General features: G+C 39.9%; 3 protein-coding genes across 3 annotated transcripts; 2 read left to right on the forward strand and 1 right to left on the reverse strand.

Annotated features, from left to right (window-relative positions):
• The first annotated feature begins 2,313 nt into the window (after positions 1 to 2,313).
• Positions 2,314 to 13,863, forward strand: dcaf11 (ddb1 and cul4 associated factor 11). Its single transcript, XM_044176966.1, has 15 exons — positions 2,314 to 2,586; positions 2,931 to 3,153; positions 4,461 to 4,588; positions 5,139 to 5,257; positions 5,551 to 5,615; positions 5,859 to 5,959; positions 6,420 to 6,566; positions 7,795 to 7,849; positions 8,200 to 8,268; positions 8,509 to 8,566; positions 10,315 to 10,500; positions 10,715 to 10,868; positions 11,127 to 11,279; positions 11,466 to 11,572; positions 12,581 to 13,863. Exons 2-15 carry the CDS (start codon positions 2,945 to 2,947, stop codon positions 12,656 to 12,658), a joined length of 1,629 nt encoding a protein of 542 aa, XP_044032901.1. The 5' UTR covers positions 2,314 to 2,586; positions 2,931 to 2,944; the 3' UTR covers positions 12,659 to 13,863.
• A 1,457-nt stretch (positions 13,864 to 15,320) lies between these two features.
• Positions 15,321 to 18,105, forward strand: LOC122866814 (fat storage-inducing transmembrane protein 1). The gene is made up of 2 exons (XM_044176967.1): positions 15,321 to 15,823; positions 16,962 to 18,105. Exons 1-2 carry the CDS (start codon positions 15,537 to 15,539, stop codon positions 17,632 to 17,634), a joined length of 960 nt encoding a protein of 319 aa, XP_044032902.1. The 5' UTR covers positions 15,321 to 15,536; the 3' UTR covers positions 17,635 to 18,105.
• psme1 (proteasome activator subunit 1) lies at positions 17,890 to 23,241 on the reverse strand. Its single transcript, XM_044176968.1, has 12 exons — positions 23,168 to 23,241; positions 22,993 to 23,036; positions 22,664 to 22,696; positions 22,506 to 22,568; positions 22,154 to 22,255; positions 21,235 to 21,292; positions 20,581 to 20,678; positions 20,193 to 20,261; positions 19,983 to 20,050; positions 19,086 to 19,140; positions 18,727 to 18,813; positions 17,890 to 18,118 (listed from the first exon to the last, which is right to left on the reverse strand). The coding sequence occupies exons 1-12, from the start codon at positions 23,178 to 23,180 to the stop codon at positions 18,041 to 18,043; spliced, it is 768 nt and encodes a 255-aa protein (XP_044032903.1). The 5' UTR covers positions 23,181 to 23,241; the 3' UTR covers positions 17,890 to 18,040.
• Positions 23,242 to 24,410: the final 1,169 nt, after the last annotated feature.

Raw genomic sequence — 24,410 nt, forward strand, 5'->3', positions numbered from 1 at the left:
TTGAGTGGAGAGGGTCTTAAAAGATGTATTGCGCTATGATGGTTGCTGAAGCCACTGTCCATCAACATTCAATAACCGTAATGGTAATAAACACCTAATGTACTGATTTGCAGACTTTAGAGTGTGACCTTTATATGGTTACTTTATCAAACACAAATGTTTCAGTGTACACAGGAGGGATTGGATCAGCTGTCAGAAAATATTAGAGAACAAGTAATCAAGGTTAAAGGGGCATAAAATGTAGGCAACTGTGTTCTCATATGAAATGACATGAAAATGACTACTGTTTTTACAATTATTTCTTTACTGGGTTTTGGCGTCATCAAAAGTACAATTCCCAATAATCATTGCTTGCGTTTACTACATGTTTAGGCAGTAAACAGTTTTAGAAGTAAAACAAATTGCATGGAATCATACAATCATGTGAGATTTTACAGGAAGATCCATGCCAGCTGGGCTGGATTAACCCACTATGGGGGCATGGGGCTTTTGGGCACAGACCCCCTGCTCCTCCTGCTCCTCCTGCTCTTTGTGTATACTGTATAAAAACCCTCATCTCCAAATACCCAATATGCACACTGCAGACGACACATGACAACATTATAATGTTATATATTATAACATTATTAGAATAATATTCCCAGAAACCCAGCAAACTATCTTCCACGAGTTTGCTGTATATTCACTGTTTTTCTGTATTTAAAAAAACCCACATATTTATTTAATACTATCAGAATCAGAATCAGAAATACTTTATTGATCCCCGAAGGGAAACTCTTTGTTACAGCAGCTCGCCTTTACGTCAGTGCACACAGGAGAAACTACTAGCAAAAAATATAATACAATACACTATAAAACAGGTCAGAAAATAAATTAAGTACCAGGTGGGTATAAGTACAAGATAAAATAAGTGTGAGGTACCAAGTGGGTTTGCCGGTTGATGATGATAATATAGTATAATAATACAATGTAATAATTTAAGTAATAAGTAGTGGTGCAAGTACTGTCGAGTTAAGTGTAGCTTATTGAGATTATTAAGATATTGCACAGCAGTAATGGAGGTATATAATATCAATATCCATAAATAGGAAAAACTAACATAGGAACACTAAATATTGCACAATTATTCAAGTATGGCAGAGATGTAATGATCAATGTTCAGTTTAGTGACCTAGGGTCATACAGACTAACCCTTAGAGGGAGGAGTTAAAGGAGGAGTTGTGGTGCTTTTTGGTGGGATGGCCAGCGGTGGTGTCAGAGAGGAGGATGCTGGCCAAACTACACGCCATCTTGGACAGTGTCTCCCACCCGCTCCATGACGTGCTGGTCAAGCATAGGAGCACCTTCAGCGGAAGACTCATCCCACCAAAAAGCACCACAGAGCGCCACAGTACCATGTACAGACATTATCACCACAAAAATAAATTGCTTAAAACCAGATTTTGGCTCAGGGCCCCTCTGCAAGTCAGAGCCAGGATGAGGTAATAATGCAGGATGTGTCATGAAGCCATTCACATTTCAATTGTTACTATGCTGTAGTGATGCATATTCTAAAATTTGGAGGAAAAAAATGAATTATTTAAATCACTACAAACAAAATGACACAGTGAATCTGGGGCTCAGGCCCCGGGGCCCTGGTAATCCAGCCTGGCATGTCAGAGGAAAGAGATCGTTTTGTAGCTAAATAATGGAGGTATATGTCAAACATGTATGCAGTAGGAGATTATGGACCCCTGGGCACAGATGCCTCAAACTCCACCTGTACTACCAAGCGCAACCCCAGACACACACAATTCATGAAATAATCATGATGGCCCCTTAGTTGTGACATCTTCAAAGTAAAGATGTTTTCCAGAAGGACTTTTGACTGAATCCTTTGAGTTGCCATCACACAGGGCCCCTTGGGCCACTGGGCTTGTGCCCTGTAGGTTCATTTTGTAAGCCATCCATAATGTCAAACGAACACCAAGCACAATATTCTTACACTGTCAAGTAAAGCAATGAGCAGGACAGATGTTTATTGAACAAATAAAGATAATTAAGGAAAATAAAACTATACATTTTGCTGTACATCCTATATTTTATATCTTGTGTCTGTTTTACTGGTTTCTGCCTGTAGTTTCTTTTACTCTGAGTACATTGGTTTTAGTTTCGTTTTTGTCCGGGACCATGTACACGTTGTATATACAGTATACTGGGTTATATATATATATATATATATATATATATATATATATATATATATATTTTTTTTTTTTTTTTTTTTTTTTTATTGGCTGCTATATGTAGCCAGTACGTGGTCAGTAGAGCTGGCAGCCACAGCGGTGCTCATCACGTGACGGCGAAAGTGCAGGGGCACGCGCAGGGTTTTTTCACACTTTTGTAAACAACATGGCGATTCACGAACTGGCCTTGCTAGCCGACTGAACAAACAATGTGCTGTCAAACCTTCACCTTTTTTTGTGTTATAAACGTTATACGTTAGACCTTGCGGAAGTAAGACGTCGGGCAAATTGTTAAGTTCGCACCGAAACGACAAAGAGCTGGACTGACGAGCTGTCAAGAAGACCGTTTGACAGTCAAACGGTAATGTTACCGTTAACTCGTTAGCATTTTTTAGCTAGTTAGCTCAACAAAATCATTCTCTGCATCTTAATCATGATAGGCTAACGTGCACTACAAATATGCTGATCGATTTCTTTGCAGAACACGTAGCTTGAAGAAGTGGAAGTACAATGGCTTGAGCAAATAACTAGAATTGATGTCAGTTTAGCTAATGCAGGTCTGTGTTTTGCAGCCATTGTTACCCAACTTCTGTTTTCCCAATTCCTCTGTGTCTCTTAACTCAGGCGCACTGTATTTGTGTTCACCCGGCTTCCCCCAGGTGAATCTAAAACTGTCATTTAATTTCTATTTATTCTCCCTGTCAGGCCCTCTTCAGTCTATGGGCTCTCAGTCCAGTTCTGGGATGTCTGGTGGAAGGGGCTCTTCCAGTGGCAACCCAGCTGAGCAGTCTGAAGTAGCAGAGTCAAACCAGAGCAGCAGCAGCAGCAGCCGAGGCCGCAGGACGGCTGACAGGCAGCAAGGAGACAGACAGCCAGCATCAGAGGAGGACGTTGACTTAGCTGAAGTGCTGGCTTACCTACTAAGGAGGTGAATTGGGAGTTTAAAATACTGACCCTGATATTAACACAACAAAAAACATGTGTTCTTTGCACTTCTGGGCCCAGTTTGTTGTTTTGTGGTATATTGTTTTTATCAATGTGGATAATGTCACAATGATTCAGTTACAACATTGCTGCAATTCATAGTAGAAATAATCCAACTGTCTCAGACAATTTTTGTGTCAATGCCAATCCCTGTAGGGATAGATAGAGATACTAACAAGTCATGTTGGCAAAAGCGGGTAATCAGAAGAAGAAATGCTGACCAGAAAAGTAGAAACACCTGTGTGATTCAGTGCAGTGCAATACAATAGCCATGCTGTATATTACCTTATATAAATGTACTGGAATTTTAATTTTTCTGGCCACTTAGCATATATTAGTATCTTGAGTGAGGATCAGGTGAGGTCACATAACATGTACATAACATCAATTCATCACTTTAAATCTTTTGAAATGTACAGATCGTCATGAATTGATTATAAATAATTGAAATTTTTATGGTAGATATTTAAAATATGTAACCATAAACACAGAAAAGAAGAAACACTTGTCACATCTACTTTAACTGCTGTGAAGGTGACGTGTATCTGGTCAGTTTATTAGAACCTCTTCAAATGGTACAAAGTAGAGAGAACAGTGTTTTTACCTCTCTGCCAAGGGAGGAAATAATTGAAACATCACATTACATTCCAGTGCTGCTAAAGCTAAGTGGAGGTTGGGAATTTCCCATCCCCATTCCAGTTTGATTTGAATGCGTTAAAGTGGCTGGGAAATTTTTGAATATTCCTCTGTAAACAACCACTTCTAAAAAAAATTGTTGTCAGCACTTGGAGCTGATCCATGACAGTGGCAGGGGCCTCTAGTAATAACACAGCACAGGAGTCAGACCTAGAAAGTATCAGGATCTGGAAGAGTTGAAGTCAATAAGTAGCACTCTCGTTTCTGACTTCAGTTAGCATTCAACTACCCTGGAGCGAGCCACTGATCCCCCATCTGTTACAGTGGAGCTGCTTAGTGAAAAAACATTACAGGACAAGCTTTACCCACAGCACAGTAGCCTTTGTGCAGGCTGGTGTCTCACCATTGGACTATAGAGCTGCAGCTGGGCTACTTTGTTTTCTGAATGAATATTTCAAGTATTAGTAAATTTAGATTTCTGTTCCACTGTTGCCCGTTATTCCTTGAGATTCTTTTTTATGCGCACTCTTCGATGTAGATGGTTGGATTCATTTGATCATGTATCACCATTTGGATTGATTGGTTGTTGAACTGATGTGGTGTTTGTGTGTGCAGGGGCCAGGTCAGACTGGTCCATGGCAGTGGAGCCACAGGCCTGCAGCTGGTCCAGTCATACTCTGACTCTGATGAGGACAGCGACGGAGCCTGGGAGGGTCGGCTGGGAGACCGCTACAATCCACCAGGTAACCTCCTACTCCTACCTCTTGCTGTGTTTTGGGACAGTGTGTTTCTGGCTGTTTGTATTCTGTGTAGTTGGAATCCACTCAATACCCAGTAGCAGAAACAGGATGAATGCATTCCAGTAATATGCAAGACTTCAATTAAAGATGTAAATTGTGTAATGCAATTGTCTTGTATTCACTAAGATCCAAAATAAATGTTATTTGTGTGAGAGACATTAAGTAAGCAGTATAAAAGGAAGACATTGCTATATTTTGAAATGTTGTTAGCCATTAAGTAAACATGTACAACAACTTAAATAATCTTTAAAGCTCTTTAAACCCAGTTAGCAACTCCTGTGTTTCTTATACCCCCCCCCAGTATCATTTGATATCAGAAAACATCAGAAAAACATGTTTTTGTGTAGTTTATCTAATGGTCATTGAAATATTACAGTGTGTTATCATAAATATGCAGGGCTGTTGGACCAGAATATACTGTATGTAACAAGTAATTAAATACCAATACTTGTTGGGGTTTTTTTTTTTTTTTTTGTTTGGGTTATCTTTCTAGTGGACACCCAACCTGACACACACGAGGTGGACCAGAGTGAGATCCGAACTCAGATCCTGCTGGCTAACGCCTCCTCTGCCCCGAAAGGCCGACGAAGTTTCACCCACATGCTAACAGAGGTCAGACCGCAGAGATACAAACTAAAATCAGTAAAAGTGGTAGCGGAGACCAGACTAGAATGAAATTGGCAAATTTCTAGCACTAAGAATGTAGCAAGATGATGATTAGTTTTCATCAGTTCCATTCACACTTTTACGAGAAATATGTGAAATAATTAAGAGCTCTACTTTAATGTAGATTATTTGCAACTCAGTTTGTCAAAATATTTAAGATGATTTTAGTCACTTATTTGTGTCAGTCAGTTTAATTCCCAATAGATGTTAACCAGTTTGACGTTTTCTTTGCTTTTTAGAGGGAACATGGCAGATGTAGAGGCTCCAGTTTTTCCCATGGAGAGTGCACTCGTATCCGCACACAGTAAGTGTTGTTTAAATTCTACATATTTGCAATATTTCTCAACAAATGTGACACAGAGAAAGAATAAGAATCAATTAGTGGCACATTAAAAACACTTTCGATTAAGCATGAACTTTTGTTGTATTTCATGTGACTGATTGCTGTATATTTTTTTGTGAAAATCTACAATACACCAGACATGATGTTTACAAGAGGACCCATGCTGTTGTCTGTTAAATGATATTGACCCTTGTTCCTTTGCAGTTTTCTGCCAAACTATGTATCCCACAAGGATACATACCAGCAGAAAGCTTTCTGTGGAGTGTACAGCGAGGATGGCAACATGTTCCTCTCTGCATGCCAAGGTAAATAAACCGAGATCCAACATGAGACCCAAAGGAACTGAATCAGATCCGATAATCATTCTTAGTGTTTGTTTGAGGCTGATAAGACCAACAAGTCATCAGGGCCATTTGTGTAGTGCCATATACAGAATGTGGTCAGTCACAGACAAGTATTGTTCACTTTTGAATTCCTTGTTTAACATCTATTGATGCAAACCCCAACTATCAGACATCAAATTTGCGTAAAACAAACAAAAAATTATTAGAGAACACCAAATCTAGTAGCACCATGTCATATTCATTCATGTTCGTTAAGTTTGAACTGATTTGTGACTTATTTTTAAATTGAACTTCTGTTTACTAAGGAAACAATACAGGCAAGGTACAACGGGTCTTACCCAGACGGCACCACCACTTTCCCCGTCATTTGATTACAGCCACCCATTATTTGATAAAAAAAAATTTCTGTTGCTCGCTGCAGACCAGAACATCCGCTTGTACGACACCACCAGAGGGCGCTTTCACCTACGACGAACAGTGAAGGCTCGTGATGTGGGCTGGAGCGTGCTGGACGTCTGCTTCACCCCTGACACAAATCATGTGCTCTACTCCAGCTGGTCTGACTACAGTAAGGCTAGGGGATGTGTAAGATACAGTGTGATGCAATCAGTCAGTGATGCTAATTAGTCTAGTGTTTTGTTTACAAGAGTCATGGCTTGGACAGTTAGTGATCCCCCAAGAACCATCTATGTTATCCATTAGTGAATTTTACTGATGTTCAGTGGCAGCAAAAGAAATCTGACTGTAGTCCCTGTAACTTTACCTTAGCATGTCGTAGTTATTTGATCTATATGTCGCAATATGCCTTATTTAAATGTTTGTACCAATTCAGAAAACATGCTCTATATTACAATCTATCTCCCTCCACCCATACGTTAGTTTGGATTGTGTTCTCATTACTAACAAATTGCACCACACTTCACTTGGCCCCTACACACACAAACACCACATCAGTTCAACAACCAATCAATCCAAATGGTGATACATGATCAAATGAATCCAACCCTCTACATCGAAGAGTGTGCGTAAAAAAAAGTCTCAAGGAATAACGGCAACAATGCAACAGAAATCATAAGTGACACAGATATGCAATTATATGCATCTCAGTTTGGTTCTCTGGAGCCACCTTAACCATTGTTCTAAATGTATGAACAAGAGCTAAAAAGATTAATGGTCAGTTATTTGAATAAACATCTGACCGTGCAGTTGATGTGAATGAACCAAATATTCTCAATAATTGAATTTCTTTTTGAAAATTTCTGCAAATTAGATAATTTATTGTCCTAAATACTAATAATAAATCCTGGGTTAACTATGTTGGGACATAAGGCAGTCTTGAACTCTGCCAAGACCTCATTGACTCCTTTGAGTCAATTTCTGACTACTACAGTCTACTTTCTGCTAACAATGCAATGCATCACATTTTATAGATGCAAAGGTTACTGTTGTGCGACTCTAACATCTGTGAACGATGACCCCAATGGTGATGTTGAGTCATAAATGTCTGAAATCTCAATTTTCAGCTCACTATAGAGTAAACTACTGGGTGTCTATTAGAAGTGAATTAGTGGACAAGGAAGTGATTTCTGATGTAGATTTATATATTTTATTGTAGCCTAGCAGATCAGCTTATTGAACAAAGCTTCAGAAAACACTGCATATCATATTGTTGCTTTTTTTTTTGCAGCGTGACTGTAAATACATGGTTGTGTTCTGCCACCAGTTTACACAATACGTTGTCATACAATATGTTGTTTTATTCATGTGTTCTCTATCTCTGTGTGTCTTCCCCACAGTTCATTTATGCAGTATAGATGGAGACAGTGAAAACCACACCGCCCTGGACCTCAAGTTAGTGTTTCCCTCATAGTAACTTATAACATTATGGAGCAGGTAATCTATCATTTCCTACCAGCCGGCCCTCCTCTCCCTTCATTACCACCTGGATGAATGATGCTGTCAGAGCTTGTCACCTCAACATCCATCCTCTCGCTCTGTGTGTGTTACTTTGTTAATTGGAGAGATCATTAATTCAACAAAGCACTTCCATTAAACTCACAGCACTCCTAACAATAGCATTGTTTAAGGTGATGCGTGCCTTCATCAAGCTGTACAGTAGACAATGTAGTTGTGATTCAATAATGGTGCTATTGCTGTAGTGTCAACCTGCTTGTGTGTGTGTGTGCTGTTGTGCTTTGTAGTCCAGATGAGAGGAGGTTCTGTGTGTTCTCACTGGCTGCGTCCACAGATGGCAATGAGATCCTTGGAGGGTGAGTACAATTTGCTTTTATGTTTCAAGGCAGTGACTGACAGAGTTGAAGTAAGGACTGAAGTCTTTTTCAGAACTATAAATTAAAGCAGCTCTTATTTTTCTGACAGACATGGCATTTGAATAGACTTTTTCTTACTAAAGACAAGACACCTATATCTAATATAAAGCAACCTCCGTTCAGCTCAGTCAGTCACATTTAGACCTTGAATGAGAATGTCTCTCTCCTCTCTCCTTTCAGAGCAAATGATGGCTGCCTTTACGTTTTTGATCTTGAGCAGAATAAACGAACATTGAAGGTTAGTGTGTCTGAGTGCATTTGCTGCTTGGGTTTTGCCTGTGTGCCTGCTTCCTTTCCCGTATGTACCTATTTCTGAGTCATGTCCACCTCTGTCTGTTTGTGCCTCATCCTGCGATCAAGGTGAGCCACATATTAGCAGACCTGAAATAGTGCCAGCTCACATAAAGTTTTATGCCGCCCTGCCATCTATATTGTAGCAGCAGAGAGTCCAGCTGCACCCTGCAGTGGGACAGGTGGGTTAAACCCTCCTCCCACAACCCCCCTCTGCATAGAAGTCAGTAGCTGGCCTCTACCATCTGTTTCACTACTGTCTTATGCTCTTTTTCATTCTGTCCCTCCCATTACCTTTGCGTCAGTGTCTGTGCGTCTGTGCTTGAACTTGTTCCTTTGTCCATTTGTGCTATTTTTTCACTTAAAGGATAAGTCTGGTGGCGGTCTGTATTTTGTTTATTGTTAACAAATCCCATGAAAACGCCAAAACCAACAATAAACCGATCCTACTAACATGTAGTGCCTGTGATCCCCTGTTGTCCACAAACTACTAAAAACACACCAATGAGCCATGAAAGTAGACTGGGTGACATGTTCCTTTATTACAGTAGTCTTTGGCACTGTAGTTTATTTTGAGTTGATCCCACATACACAGTTCTGCTGCTGTAAATACTCACTAGAGCACCAAAGTGGTGGGTGAAAATAGTCCCCAACAAATGCTCTATTTACTTTTGCTTGAGTAATGTTTGCTAAAAACTACAGTGCCCAGCTGTTTTAGGGAATTATTTTGCCTTTTAAAAATGAAAGTATATATTTTTGCCCTGTTAAAGATTCATGTGTTCAGTAGGGCCAAATTGATCTCTATAAACAGATATCTGCCTATGAATGCAGAATCTGTAGGCAAGGGACAAGATTTTGGTATCGGAAGCGTTCTGGTTTCCGTTTGTAGTCCGAGTAGTATTGACCAATCACATTGGAGCGGTCTTTGGTTGCATGCAGGTAAACGGTTCTCGTGGAGAGCAAAAGAGGCAGAACACATTGGCCAAAATGCAATCTCTGAACCCATCGGCTATCGTCAGATGACGATTTAGCTTTTTATCAATCTCAGAACCCTAGAGATAGTTTTTTATCATTGTCAGACGATAGCCGTTGGGTTCCAAGATTGCTAATCGGAGTGTAAACAATGACCAGCGCACAGAAGAGGAAGTCTTGGCCTGGATATCCATTATCCGGATATCCGTTGGCTACACCGGAAGCCCCAAAACATTAGCCGTTGCCCCCAGAGGCTAAATCGTTGTCAGACAATAGCCAATGGGTTCCGAGATTGGGGAAAAATGGCTTGGGGGCTGAAAGCCATAGACAATAAGAGAGTATTGAGAGTGGGACTAACCCTTTGTTGGTTTTGGTCTTTTCATAGGATTTGTTGACAATAACAGAACAAGACTAAGAGTTTACAGCCATGCTATCAGCTCTGTCAGGCTGTGGAAGTGAAGCTGTTATTTTTATGGGCTAGCTTACTTATCCTACTATGTTCTACACTTTTCATCCTTATTTTTTCTCTGTCACAGCATTAACGTACACACACACAGACATGCACAAGCACACAGACAAAGACACTTTCACAGAAGCATGTACAGTATATTGCATTCCGTCTCTCACAAAGGAAATCACACAATCTTACACACGCGCTCACTGGCTTGCACACCCTCCGCACAGAAACACTGACTCTCTTTCTTTTGCGTCTCTGTTTGTCAGATTGATGCCCACGAGGACGACGTGAATGCGGTGGCGTTCGCCGACAGCTCGTCCCAGCTGCTCTTCTCTGGCAGCGACGACGCGCTGTGCAAGGTGTGGGACAGACGGACACTGCGGGAGGACAGACCGCAGCCTGTCGGACAGCTGGCCGGCCACCGAGACGGCATCACCTTCATCCACAGCAAGGTGGGGGGCGAAGAGAGGAATGCTGCTGGTATTTTATCATTCTGTCAATGACATGTTCCCCAAATCATTGTGGGTAGTTCGATTTGACTGATGATTGGTTGGAAGTTAATTCATTAAATGCCATTATTAGCCCAATATATTGGTCTAACCCTGAGGTTTGTTTTGTTTTCATTTAAAAATGTGGTCCTCCTCACCTGTGTCCTGACTCTGCCAGGGTGACGCACGCTACTTGATCAGCAACTCAAAGGACCAGTCCATCAAGCTCTGGGACGTCAGGAAGTTCTCGCCCAAAGAGGGGTTGGCAGCTTCCCGCCTGGCTGTCACCCAACAAAACTGGGATTACCGCTGGCAGCAGGTTCCCCAGAGAGGTGAGAGGGAGGGGAGAGGGAGCTAGTGCTAGTGAATAAGTCAGGAGGAGAGGAGAAGGGATGTTAGAGGACAAGAGGAGGAGAGGTCACATGGAGGAAGAACAGAGGAGGAGAAGATGAAATGACATTATAAAAGAAAAGAGAGAGGGCCAATGACAGAAAGGTGAAACATGGGTGTGATTGGGTGGGGGAGGGCAAACATTTTATTAAAAATCTTAAAGGTGATTTCTGAAAATATTTACCTGTTGTCTCTCTCAGCCCTGAAGAGACATAAGCTGACGGGCGACACCTCAGTGATGACCTACCGTGGTCACGGCGTTCTGCACACGCTCATCCGCTGCCGTTTCTCTCCAGAGTTCAGCACTGGACAGCGATTCATCTACTCTGGCTGCTCCACTGGCAAAATCATCAGTGAGTGTCACCATGTGCCCCTGTGTGTCTGCAATGAGTAGTCGTGTTATTTCCCACCAGTTAACCCAGTCTAACTCTTTGTGTAGTCATTTTTGCATGGAAAATCAATGCAGTTCTGATGTGTATGAGAGTGTTTAAAAGGACATGATATACACTACAAGTTGAATTCTTTGTGTTTCTGTCCAGTTTATGACGTCCTGACGGGCGCCGTGGTCTCCAGACTGTCAGGCCATGACGCGTGTGTGAGGGACGTCAGTTGGCACCCGTACGAGGACAACATCATCAGCAGCTCTGTGAGTGCTGTTCAGTTGGATGTGTAAAAGCTTGTGATCACAAATATTACATTAAATCGAAAGAAAGCACTGTAAAAAAACTGTAAAAATGTTTTTATTGAGGAGAATTAAACCAGACAGTGTTGGAATACCATGGAATTAAGCGATGGAAGAGAATTTGATGTTTGTTCAGAGAATCAAATGGACCATTTACAGAAATATGAGTGCATGTTATATCGTGTTTCTAATGTATATTGCATTAAATTGTACTTTTTAGCAGTTTCTCTCTCAGCTGAAGAGAAAACCAGACTATTTACTGGAAAAAACATTAAATCTGAAATCTGAAAAAGTTTCCTAATGTTGTCGCCCTCTACTGCAGAAAAACATAAGTTGTTGTTGAAAGTTATTGCAACAAAGTTGGCAGGGTGTACTGAGATGCTCTTGCGACATTGTCTTCTTGACCAGTTTAGTAAATTCAAACTATTGATGTAGATACATGGCTAATGCAAAATACTTTACCCTTCCATTCAGTGTCCAAAAAAGATGTGCTAGCAAAAGGCCCGTATGAAGTGGCCAGCTCTTTGCTTGCCTTAAAACAATCTTTTTTTAACATCTAGTGCAGAAGATTAAATAAAAGCCTTCTGTTTATATGAGTCAGCTGGTGCAAAATTTGTTCATCCACTACTTAATTCATTTTGTTGATGATTTCAATGGATGAAAGTAAAACAATGGAGAAAAGGAATTTTCAGCCGGAAAATAAGTGAGGTTCTACCCAGAGCAAAGTGCCTGAATAGTGGCGCAAAGTCAGGAAGTTTAACCTTGGTGAAAGTTTTAATGTGAAACTAAAATAAGTTACAGAATTCACCTGTAATAAATCCAGAAGAAATAACTATTTTAAGTAATTGAGACAGTCTAACTAAGTTTAGAAAAGTCACAGAAAAATTGTGAACTTCAAATCAGAGCTACTGTGGGAAGCCAGCTGCATTTTAGCTCTGATCCCTCACCTCATCCTCCTTTGTTTCTCCACAGTGGGACGGAGCGGTGCGAATGTGGGAGCACAGACAGACCCATCCTCTAGAGGAGGAGAGAGACAGGGAGAGAGACTGACAGCAGGAGAAAGACCTTTGAGACAGCGAGAGAAGAAGAGAGAACAAAGGAAAAGATGTCAGAGGAAGTGACATCACCACAGAAGGGGCGAGGCTGGCCCTAACAGAGGACGGCAATAAGCTCAAAAGGACTTTGAGAGACTTAAATATCTTTTAAATTCAACGCTGGATATTAATGATTACAATTATAGTGTGGTTGTGAAGTGGTCATTTGGAAGGCATTATAGCCTTACATTGTCAAGTGCAGATTAGGGCACAGTGGGGCGGCCCACTCCTGATTTTCTTTTGTTTTTGCCTCACTGTCTTGCGCCAAGTCAACAGGCCAAAGCTTTTTAAATTGGCCTGAAACACGCAAATGTGCTGGAGCTCAAAACGCTAAGCACTGCACTTACTTAATGAGCTATTGAAATTTAACGGTAAGTTAGTCATATAAAAATCAATGTTGGATATTGCAGGGAGAAACTGAGGTGATAATTCTGTATAAATGTATAGTATTTTAATGGTTCAGGGAGTGGATTTAGATAGTTGTCAGTGTGCTGATTTGGACTCGCTGTTATGTATAACACGAGCTGTGTCCTATTTGAGGGGCCGTCACGTTCAAAGTCCACATTTAAAGACCCAATATATTATAATAATCCAGTACATTATTTGCCAGTTGCCCAGTTTACCATTGGTCCACCACTTGGTCAGCTGTTAAGGAACAACTGTCTGGTGGTCAACTTGTTATGTCGGACATTTCCAGCATACCAAGTTGACAGGACGCCCAAACGTAGTTAGTGTTACCGTCAAACTCACAATGATTTTATGCTAAATCCTCTTTAGACCGCCTCAAGTCTAAAGGCAACCCTTGTATTTATACACAGCAATAGTCAGAGGTCTTCTTATTGATCCTGGATCAGCACTCAACTCTGTAAACACAAGCCCTGAGTCGATTTAAAAAAAAAAAAAAAAAAAAAAAAAAAAAAAAAAAAAAGAAAAGAAGAGTAATCTTGTTGGCCAATATAAACCTGTGATCTGTTTAAAAGATTTGAATCTGTGCGATAATATGTTGAGGTCAAAGACTTGGTGAAGGGACTGGGGATGTGTGCGTGGATCAAAACGTACACACTGATCTGTATATGCAATTTTCAGGTGTTTATATCAAAGCCCATATTTCACTCTCAGACCGTTGTTTTACAGTAACAATAAAACCTCTCTTTAAATGTATCGCCATGAAGCTTTTTACTGCGTATTTGCTGCTGTTGATGTCAAGTCCGGTTATTGAGGAGAAATTACTTTGTCAGTCGTTTTTAATCAAGCTTTAAACATGCAAAAGTGGGGCACAGAGAAAATGCAATACTTTCATATCCTGTTAAAAGTGGCGATAAGTCCATTTGCACTTTTATATGAAATGTCTTCACACTGAACAAACATCACATGAAACTCAGTGGAAAATATGTTTCCTTTTTCAGTTAGTTTCTTTGGCCTGAAATTTTCATTTGGCTGAATATAACTGCCATATGTGCATTTGCTAGCAGCACATAACAGACAACTGACAATTAGCTGCTACAGGAACCATAGCAAAGTTGCTTGAAGGTCATTGTAATGACAGCAATGCAGTACATGGTCTAAAATTAGACAGAGATTCTTTGGCATGTCTGGTTTCATTTACACTTAGTGTTCCTACTTAATTCAAATTAGATTCTTATAACAACCCACCAACACAGTTGTGACAATAATTTATCTCAGCTACAGTTTCAGTGAAAGAAAGAGGTCTTAAGATAATTTATTAGGGAGAGGAGGTCACAATTCAGGAAAACTGAGCTGGATCCAGAAAGTAAAGCCATCAACAATGCTTGTCCTATAACTAGACACTTTGGGATTTTGCATTTGAATAATAACAGAAATCAAATGGAAGAAAGTAACAGAAGTTAAGCTAAGTTCGATGTTGAAGCTACTCCCCTTTTTTAACACAGAATATCCTTAAGCTGTAAGAACTGTCACTTAAAGAAAACAAATATACCAACCTTTCACACATGGACTTTAGCAGTAGTATGGGTTTGGAGTCTATATTAGTAGTGGGACTGGATGTCCTGGCTTGTGAAAACAGTTCTAGTCTGTTTTATTGAGCATAAATCCCATGGAAATACTAGATTTACTCAATTTGGCTCAGGGAGTTGAAAAGGTTTAAGAGGGTCTGGCCTGAGGAGTTGGTCTGGAAATAAGACTGAAAGTGCTGAGAGAAATGCAGCTGTTCATGGCACCAAATGCAGGCTGGCAACAGTTTATAATTTAAATTAGTTTTGGCTCCAACAGCTGATTCTAAGAATGGAGAGACTAAAGGAGAACCAAAGAAGGAGCCAAACAATCCATTTCATGTCAGAATGATTCTTTTTGTGGGAAAAGACAAGATGTTTTGATGCTAAATGTAACTGAACAATGTTGCATCACATCAGTAAGTCTGATTGCAATGTAGTTGTTTTTAGCCATCATGCACAATTTGGGGTTTATTTTCAAGCCACAGATATTTTTTTTTTTTTTTTCAAATCAGCTGCCATCTAATGGGATCAAATTCACAATGCCTTGGATCATTGTTTTATGAGTAATGGGGTCAGTTACAGCAGCAGCCATTACCATGTCCACACACTGAGTCTATGTTGTGGAGGGGGAGGGCTTTTGAGGGTGAAGGGAACAGAGGGGTTGTATTTTTAAAAACCATGTGCTCTCTTGCAAGCCTGACAGTGATTAAGTAGAAAGGCTCCCAGAGTAGAACTGGTGTGCCTTTCAAAGACGAAAGAAAGTAAGGCAGACTCCACCACAGAGCTCTAATTGACACAAAGAGAAAAGAAGAGGAGAACATTGTAATCAATCTAAAACTACAAAAGGTAGAGTGGATAAACATGGATCTAAAGACTGAAAGCTCCTCAAATGGCTTCCCATCAGAGATCAACTTGGAGAAGTTACACAAGATGGCTGCAGAGCTGACACTGCCGGGAAAATTCATCCTCAGGCTCCTGAATGCTGCTCTGGTGTTTGTAACAAACTTACTGGCCAGAATTTTAGGAAGCAACCTTGTCAGAGGACATTTCCACCTGATGCTGTCTGGTTTGGTTCTGTTTGGTCCTGTGCTGAGTTTTTGGGTGTCAAAGTACAGCATCTTCGCAAACAGCAACCACTACCTGTACAGGTAAGAGCTCTGACAAACTACAGTTTGTGTTTCTGCTTTTAAATGGAAATCTCATATTTCAGTTGGACCTGCATGCTCCTTTAAAATCTGTCCTGAATGGGTGTCAATATGAGCCCAAAGATCATTAAACTCACCTGGCACATTAAATACCAGTTCGTTTTAAAAGTTACATTTAAAATTGCGCTTTCACACCAAATATAGATAAGCAGGATTCCTTTATCATTATTAAAGTGAGATTATGTAACTTTTGAAAAAAGATTCAACACATTACTAGTCTTACAAATGGAGAGTTGAATTTATGAGCAATAATATATATATTACACACGAGCGCACGTACCTACAAGCATACCGTGCATACACACATACCCACATAGATTTATAACCATTTCTCACACGCATGTTTAAACCAAGACTGACTGACTTGATTTTATCTCTACTGGAAGTCTATTCCACTCTAGTGTCTTAAATCTACATGGCACAATGTATGTGGCTCTGCCTCTAGTTAAATATCCATGCGAGTCCCTAACTAGCATAAAATAATTCTTAAAATACCATAGCCAATTCCCTTACAAGATCTTACGTGTAAGTCAATTTCAGCTGCCTTACACTATCTTCTACCGTCAACCATTTTAATTCCTTGAATTAGGAAGGGCCAATGTGAGACATGGGGCTAAGGTTCAAGACCACCCTGACTAGTTTACTACATTTGTGATGGCTAATGCTAACTAATGTTAGCTAACTTTGACTCACTCCTCTCTCACACTGTGATGTACCATTTAGCATTATCCTGTCACTTGTGGCCACTGTTCAGTTAAAGTTCAAAGGTTTGAATAATTAATCAAGGTTACTATTATAATGTTAGTAAATGATTAATAATTGATTTTCTTTTGCTGCCAGATTAGCCTGGCACCCCCCAAAAAATGTTTAAATCTATGCATTGTAACAACATGAATAATTTCCTGGCAATTTATAAATCCATCAAACGTTGTATATTAATATTGTATGTTAATCGACTGAGCCCAGAACTTTTAATTCAACCTCAGACTCATACATGCGTCAGTAAGCTGGTCCTATGGCAGCAGTTATACCCACGGTTACAGTCTTTCTGACTGATTTCTGCTTCAACTCTCTCTCACAGGAAGTTCCTTAAGTCCACTTGGGGTTGGACCTGCATCTTCACAGGTTCCTTCATCCTTCTCCTCTCCATCTCAGCCCGTCACTCCCCGTCTCTCCTCCTCCGCCACCTCTCTCGAGTAGGGGTAGTCGGGTTGCTCTGGTGGGGCTGTCAGCGTCTCCTGGCCCTGCTGGAGGATGCAGCAGGAACCTGTTATGAACCTATGACCCCTGCCCAGGATATCCAAGGCACTGCCTCCTCAGTACAGCCCCTGCTGCTCCTGCACGAAGACCAGACCAAGGCCTCCTGCCTCAAAGCCAACATGGTGTGGAGAGGTTACGAAGTATCCCAGGACGTGCTCATCCTGTGCTTGTGTTGCCTGCTGCTTGTGGAGGAAATGTCTGTCTTTGGCCCTCACCTGGCCCGAGCGAAGCCTCTGCAGAGGTTGCCTGGTGCCCCTTTAAGGTTCATCTTCCTCCTGTGTGTAGTTCTACTTGCTGTTTGGATGTTCCTGCTGCTGTGTTTGCTCGCACACTTCCCCCAGTTCCCCTCCCAGCAGCTGGGAGGAGCTCTGGGCTACCTGGGATGGAGAGGACTCTATCAGGGATGGTACAGACTCAAACCGAGCTGGGGCTGTCCTGGTCTGCCAGGAGAGGGACTTTTTACCAACACGGACATCGACAAACAGCCTGAGTAGTATGAAACCCTCAGTAGATGATGTTTTGGAGATGTGATTGTGACCTTGAAAGCTCGGGCTCAAGTTTTGCAAAGTCAAAATGACATCCCATTAGGGTTGTGAAGAGACTCTAGGTATAGTATATTACCTGTAAACACCATTGACAACACTACATAACTCTGGCAATATGCAGGTTACTTTCATTGTAGGTCAATATTAGTCTAAAACCAGATTTGAAATTCCCATTTGGGGAAAAAAAAAGAAGCGCAGACAGAATTATTGGAATCATGCTGCTTTATTTTGTAATCTGAACCAAAATGAATGCACAACAAGAAAAAGAAGACATTTTTGTCAGAGCAGGTGTATTGTTACTTGTTGAGTGTCATACTACACTAGTTGTATCTTGTTAAGAGTGCTGAAGTCAGTCTCAGTAGATGAGAGCTTTGTCTCCTCTGGGCTTCTTAATCTTGTCATAGTTCTTGTTAATGATGTCAAACAGCACAGCCTGGAGAGAGAAATACAGAGAGAGACATCAGTGGAATTGTAGTGTGAGAAAGATAGAAGAAAGATATAGGCAGCATGTGAGAGAGACAGAAAGGTTAGAGGCAGTAATAAAAGAGAGAGACGCCCAGATCCAGAGCCGTAATGGTGTCACACGGCTCCTTTCATCATCACCTGTACTGCCTTGTTCATTAACAGCATCAAACACAGGAGGACAATAGCCAGAGGAAGGAGACAAACAGTGATTAATGGATGGGAAAGAGAGCACCAATCAATTTAACACAAGCACAGCAATTAGTTTAATTACCCTCCTATTAAGAAGGAATGGATTCCATTTAGCCACCATCCCTGCTGTTGGAACACGGCTAGAATATTTTATAGATGCGTGGGTAGTTTTATTCAAAATGCAGTGTGTGATTACAACAGATGGTATATTACGTTTGATACTTTTCATATTCAGAAGACAGTCTTTAATGCAGTCAAATGGTCATTGTCAGTTGTGTGTTGAAAGGTTTTATACAATTTTCAGATTTGTCTACACAAATACATATAAGAAATACAACCTCTTTGCAAAGCAACCTAACAGTAAACAACAGGGTGTAGGTGTCTTACATATGTGTTGCGGATGTCCAGGACCACAAGGCGGAGCTCACAGTACTGATACTGGTCCAGCTCATGAACCAGCTGTCTGTAGTCTCCCTGCAGCAGAAAGCACACAACAGAGTTTATATGCAAAAACATACAGTAGATGACACATCCAGTATGTACCCAATTTGAGCAGAGCAGAACATTGTAGTTTTTATTTTACACAAAAACAGAGGATACAGTCTGCAGGTGGCACACAGTGCACGTCCATATCTTTAATCTTAATTTATTCTATCACTGAGTGTGTGACCATTAAACCACAGAAACACAAATACATGCATTACAATGTACCACTCTGATCAAGATACACAACGTGAGATACTAACCACATGGGATTGTTTGGAGGCTTTGGCCACAGCATCACCTCTCTCGCTGTAATATCTGACAAACAGAAGAAAGAGAAGTTACTTGTCATTCAGCAGGATACATTACTACATCATCTTTCAAATCACCCTGAGTGTCTCACTAAATGTCCAAATTTCTGTTATAATTGTGATATCTAAGCAACACAGTCCAATTTTGATTAAAGCGAGCTAAAATGCTAAGCTATTGTAGCGTAATGAACTCAGTAAACTTACTCTGTAATGTCTGTTACACAGCAATATTTACACTACGTTTTCTAACATTAGTCACCATAAACTATTGGTCATACCAGAACAAGTATAGTGTAGTAGTGTATTAAACTGAGCAACGGTGTGTTTTATTGCTTATGAATTTTAATTTGAGAGGGGAAGATTGTATTGTTTGCTTTAAAATGAAGAGGTTCTTGCGTTTCCCACTGAGTGCACCGATGCATAAACTCATTACACAGAAGGGAGCTGTAAATAATAGACGAAAAATTCTGAAAGGCCCTGTAGCCCTTAATAAAAAGTGTGTTCAGTTATTAAGACTACTTCTCTCTCTTCTCAGGACTGCATGTGTACAGTCCATGCCTGTCTAACACCTTTGCACCTGTTTAGGCTGAACAACTAACATATTTATGGTGATCTCCGCAAATTACTAGCATGAGTGTGCAAACTGCAAGCTGAAAAGAGCTATATATAACCAGCCAAAATAACTGACAACACCTGTGTGGGTGGATGAAGGGGGAGACAGGGACATGAGCAACTACATCAGCACTGATGAAAGTGATGATGCAGCTTGTTAGTGTGACTGCATCTTTTGTTTAGCATTCAAATAAAAACAATCCACCACAAGCTAGCTGCATTGGTGTGGGCTCTTACTTTGAAATCTGGGTTTGGAATCCCTCTATCTTGGTGCGCGTGTTGGTCAGCAGCTCGAACACTTTCTCCTGTTGCACAGGAACAAAGATATTAAACCTAACTAGATACATTTCACACGAGAGAGTAACAACACATGAGGTAAACCTCTTTTCAAGACACAGAACAAGAGAGCCATTCTACTGCTTCACCAAATGATCATCAGTTACCAACCTGCACAGCCACTCCAAAGTTGTTACCATCTTCAATTTTAGGGATTTGGAGTTGCACCCACATTGACACCTGCCAGGAAAATCTGAATTTATTAATCTCTAGTGGAATATATGAGTTTCGTCATAGTGTTCACAGTTATTCCTGTTATTAAAATTCCAACACAGCCCCATTTAAAACAAGCCTAAACACACTCAAACAGGAGAAGATCCTTTGTCATAATTACGTAACCACTTGGCATGTGAGCCTGTCTTTGCTACTTAAAAGCACTCAATCATATGCACTCAAAGGCATATTCCTTACATATGTTGTGCACTAGATAAGAAAAGGTAATAACCACATTTAAACTGATTTTCTTGGTACAAAACGTAGCTGAGACTGACTGACTGACCGTGTTGAGCTTCTCCTTCAGTGTCTGGATCTGAGGCTTGACCTCCTGCAGGAGACTCTCCACTCGCTCGTTGGTGCAGATGGGACCGCAGGGAGGCCCTGAAGGACAAAATATCCCCAAACATTGCTTCCCTTAGTCACAATATCAGAAAATTCTGGTTCAGTTGGGCTTCTTTCTAAGAGGGTTTCCTTTTTAATTTAGAACATGCACATAAAAATGGTTCACTTGCTCCCCAGTTACTACTAATCAATCCCGGAGAATCAATGGGTAAACCATGCCTTAACTGGCTTTGTTTTCTCATTTTATAGTTGGACTCCTCCATTTCAATATTATTGGTTAGGGAACAGGTAGAAAAGCAATAATGCCTTGCAGGGATTGGTTTGTCGTGAGAATGTTTTTAATAAATATTTTTTGAATAAATATAGCTGCCCAATCATAGTCAATCTACGACCATCACCTGATAAACATGTTCTTGTACAGACTGCAATCACACAGGACTCCAAAAAACAGGGATATCCTTGTTTCATAAAGTGACTGTGTTGTACAGTATTTCACATCCACTGCATGGGATCATCATATTTCTTCCACATTCGGTCAGCACGTTGCTTTGTCACTTGTCATCATCATCATCATCATCTCTGTCTTCTCATTTACCTGAATCTTCCTCCTCTTTATCGCTGTCCTTGTCTTTCTTCCCCTCCTTCGCCTCCTTCTGCAGCATAAGAACAGAAGGCAGCAGGTCAAAGAGTTTTCACTGACTATTAATCTCTTAAGACAGCTCTCACACGTTTTTTTCAGTGGCTGGCTAAATGAAGATGTCAAATGTAGGATTTTTTGTATAATATATATTTATATATTTTTGTATAAGAAATGTAACCTAGTTCCAGCAGCCCTTGCTCCTTGCCCCCAGCTTCTGAATGCACTCCAACAGCCTCAAGTTTGTTCCCAAGAGTTGCTGTTTGATCCCAAATCCTCAACCCATTTCTCCCCACATGAAACTAATGACACTGGCATTGTTCCGTTACGTTATATATGTTATATATATATGATTTAATGCCAAATAAACGCTTAACTCACAGCTTTAGATTTTCTAAAGATCACCCAAAATAAAAGGCCCACTCACTGCCAATTTGTAAAACAGTCCTTGGAAATTGCACAGCGATTGGTTGCCATGGTAACAAAGGACTCAGTTTCAGTGTTGTATCTTGATATTTTATGAAACGCTAAATATAAACCCTTGGCTAAGGATCCCAGTTGAGAGGCTTTATGTAGTGCTCCTGAAGAAATTCAGTGGTTAGGAAAATAAAATACTTAACAAAGACTCCTTATTGGGAAAACCTGTCACATTTATATAATAAGACACTGGTGTTTAGTTTCCATTCAACCTCTTAACCCCCTGAGGTGTTTTCTTAATTTGGCAATTACCTCTTAACAAATTAACAAAATTAAACCTGGAGTCAATTACTGTACTCAAAGACATGTCTTAACCCTCCAATGCTTAGATATATTTAAAGGGCATGCTCCCTTCATTGGAGTTCTATCAAACTTTTAGACAATAAAGTGTGGGACCTGCCTCCTCTTTCTTCTTGCGTTTGGCCTCCTCTTTAGCTGGGTCTGGTATCGGGATGTCCAGTGGAGCTTTCAGGGATGCCAGGTCATCGCAGCTGAAAGACGTCTGATAGAAAACACAAGTCATAAATGTCCTGTTACTTCTGATACATTTTCAGGGATTGACATACACTTTTACATGTCAAGGACTCAAATGCATGTATCTTAGATTACAGACCATGATTTGAAGACATTTTGTCTCGAGAAACATCCTTATAAAAGAGTGTTGTTGCTAAGGAAAGGAACAGGAAGTCTCCTTGTTTTTCTGGTGACCCCTGCAGGACCCCAGTATGGCTGACACAGTCACAGATTAATACCTTCAACAACATCTGCAGCTCTTCAATCTTCTGAGGGAAGAATTTTGAAACCAGCTCTTCTGCCTGTTAAAAAAAGTTGCAACACCGTTCATATAAATGTGACAAACTTAAATTTACGGGGCAGTTGTGGAAAGATTTGTAACAATTGGATAAATTACCTCCTTGGTGAGCTTTTGGCTGAAGTCATCCACCTGCAATGAAGAGATTATATGATTTAGTTATAATCTTTTATATATTTTGACACTGTCTCTATATGAAGGATATTTAGTAAAAACTATTCACACAACTTCACAGGCCGTAGCTAATTACCTGATAACTACCTGCTCACCTCGTATGACCCCTGCTAGTTTTCAAAACAAACACTTATCTGAGCACCTGCTCACCTGTTAGCGTCACTGACACACAAACCAAGTGTTTGAAGGGAAAGTGGGTTTAAAATGTTGGAATACAACACTTTTAAATCATGCTAGCAGACGCTCGTGCTCACCTGTTTCTTCGACTCGACGCGAATACCCAGAGAAGCCATGTCGTCTGTGTAGATGAAAAGTTATTGGAATAAGTTTAGAAAAGCGTTTACGCTTCAAGAAAGCGGTGAGAAAGAACAGTAATAAGCTCTTTAACTGTGTAATTCAATGCCGTGCACGACACGGAAAAATACTCACAGTTACTCAGCATAAAAAGCGAAAATGAAAGTAACGCGCAGACATTTCCGTACTTTCCCAATTTTAAAGTCGAATGCTCACGTTGTATTATGGGACTTGTAGTTTTTAGGAAGCTTTGGTATTTCATTTCCCATAACAAAAGCCACTGATGAGAAATATTCTAGATAGCCTCAAAGCACAAACTTACTCACGGAAATGGCATGTAATTACTCTAACTGTCGACTGTTATTATCTATTTTATGTTGAAAACGTGCGTTATATTATACTATAATTCTACATGATATCTATAACAATTCATATTCAGTATTATTATATATATATATAGATTATTTTGTATTAATACTCATTATTCTTACTCACTAAGCTATACCATGAAGAAATTATTGGGCCTCATAACTCATAAATTAAAAAAACAATTAAAAATTCTAATTAGTTTCCTTTAGGTGCAGTCTTATAAAATCAGGTTATTTATTTAAGAGAATCAGTGGCACTGTGTTAAAATCTAAATAATAAAAAATATGAACTAAATCAGACTTTATTCTTTGTACTCAGATTAATCTTGAAATGATCCTCTGAAACTAAGAATTCAAATTTAAAATTAAAATGTCACTATTCTGTTCTTTAATTATATTAATGTGACACTGCAACAAATGGCTTGTTCCAGAATAAGGGTCACTTTAAAAAAAATACAAATTGTGAATTTAAATCTTTAAAATAAATAAATACTTTTTTATTAAAGTCCAAAGAAAGGGAAAAATCAGCATCAACTGCAAAAACTTATGTAAAAAAAACACTAACATAATTGTATATATGTAAAAAAACAAAAACAAAAAAAAACACATTATCACATAAAGCCCTTTCCACAAGTAATCTCATATATTGCAGTGGTTTAAATTAACATTTTGTAAATGAAGACATCAACCATATTCCAACTTGTTCTGTAATTTCTCACTGTGTCCACTAGATGATGATGCTGTTCTGAGTGGAGTAAATGAAAGTGCTCTGTGGCAAACCATTGTAAAATAATAAAAAACAGCACCAGAGTAAACCTGTGAAGGTATATGTTATTTGTTATCAAAATCACATGCTTATATCAAAGGGTTTATGAACCAGATAGCTTCAATGACACAAATTTTCTCCTGTAAAATATAGAAAATGTATTAAACTATAAAAGGGTAAAACTTATTCCAAGTACAATATGGATTTAATACAAAAAGACACATGACATAAACAGCCTACTCGA

The sequence above is a fragment of the Siniperca chuatsi genome, linkage group LG19 (genome assembly GCF_020085105.1).
Source record: "Siniperca chuatsi isolate FFG_IHB_CAS linkage group LG19, ASM2008510v1, whole genome shotgun sequence".
NCBI classification, from domain to species: Eukaryota; Metazoa; Chordata; class Actinopteri; order Centrarchiformes; family Sinipercidae; genus Siniperca; species Siniperca chuatsi.

Excerpts from the sequence above, each read along its gene's own strand:
- psme1 (XM_044176968.1), bottom strand. Across the intron at positions 22,569-22,663 it reads GCCAAAAGCTCACCAAGGAG|GCAGAAGAGCTGGTTTCAAA; the intron begins GTAATTTATCCA and ends TTTTTTTAACAG. Across the intron at positions 20,262-20,580 it reads TGAAGGAGAAGCTCAACACG|GTGTCAATGTGGGTGCAACT; the intron begins GTCAGTCAGTCA and ends TTTTCCTGGCAG.
- dcaf11 (XM_044176966.1), top strand. The coding sequence starts at position 2,945 with ATGGGCTCTCAGTCCAGTTCTGGGATGTCTGGTGGAAGGGGCTCTTCC. Across the intron at positions 7,850-8,199 it reads CACACCGCCCTGGACCTCAA|TCCAGATGAGAGGAGGTTCT; the intron begins GTTAGTGTTTCC and ends TGTGCTTTGTAG. Across the intron at positions 8,567-10,314 it reads AGAATAAACGAACATTGAAG|ATTGATGCCCACGAGGACGA; the intron begins GTTAGTGTGTCT and ends TCTGTTTGTCAG.
- LOC122866814 (XM_044176967.1), top strand. The coding sequence starts at position 15,537 with ATGGATCTAAAGACTGAAAGCTCCTCAAATGGCTTCCCATCAGAGATC. Across the intron at positions 15,824-16,961 it reads AGCAACCACTACCTGTACAG|GAAGTTCCTTAAGTCCACTT; the intron begins GTAAGAGCTCTG and ends TCTCTCTCACAG.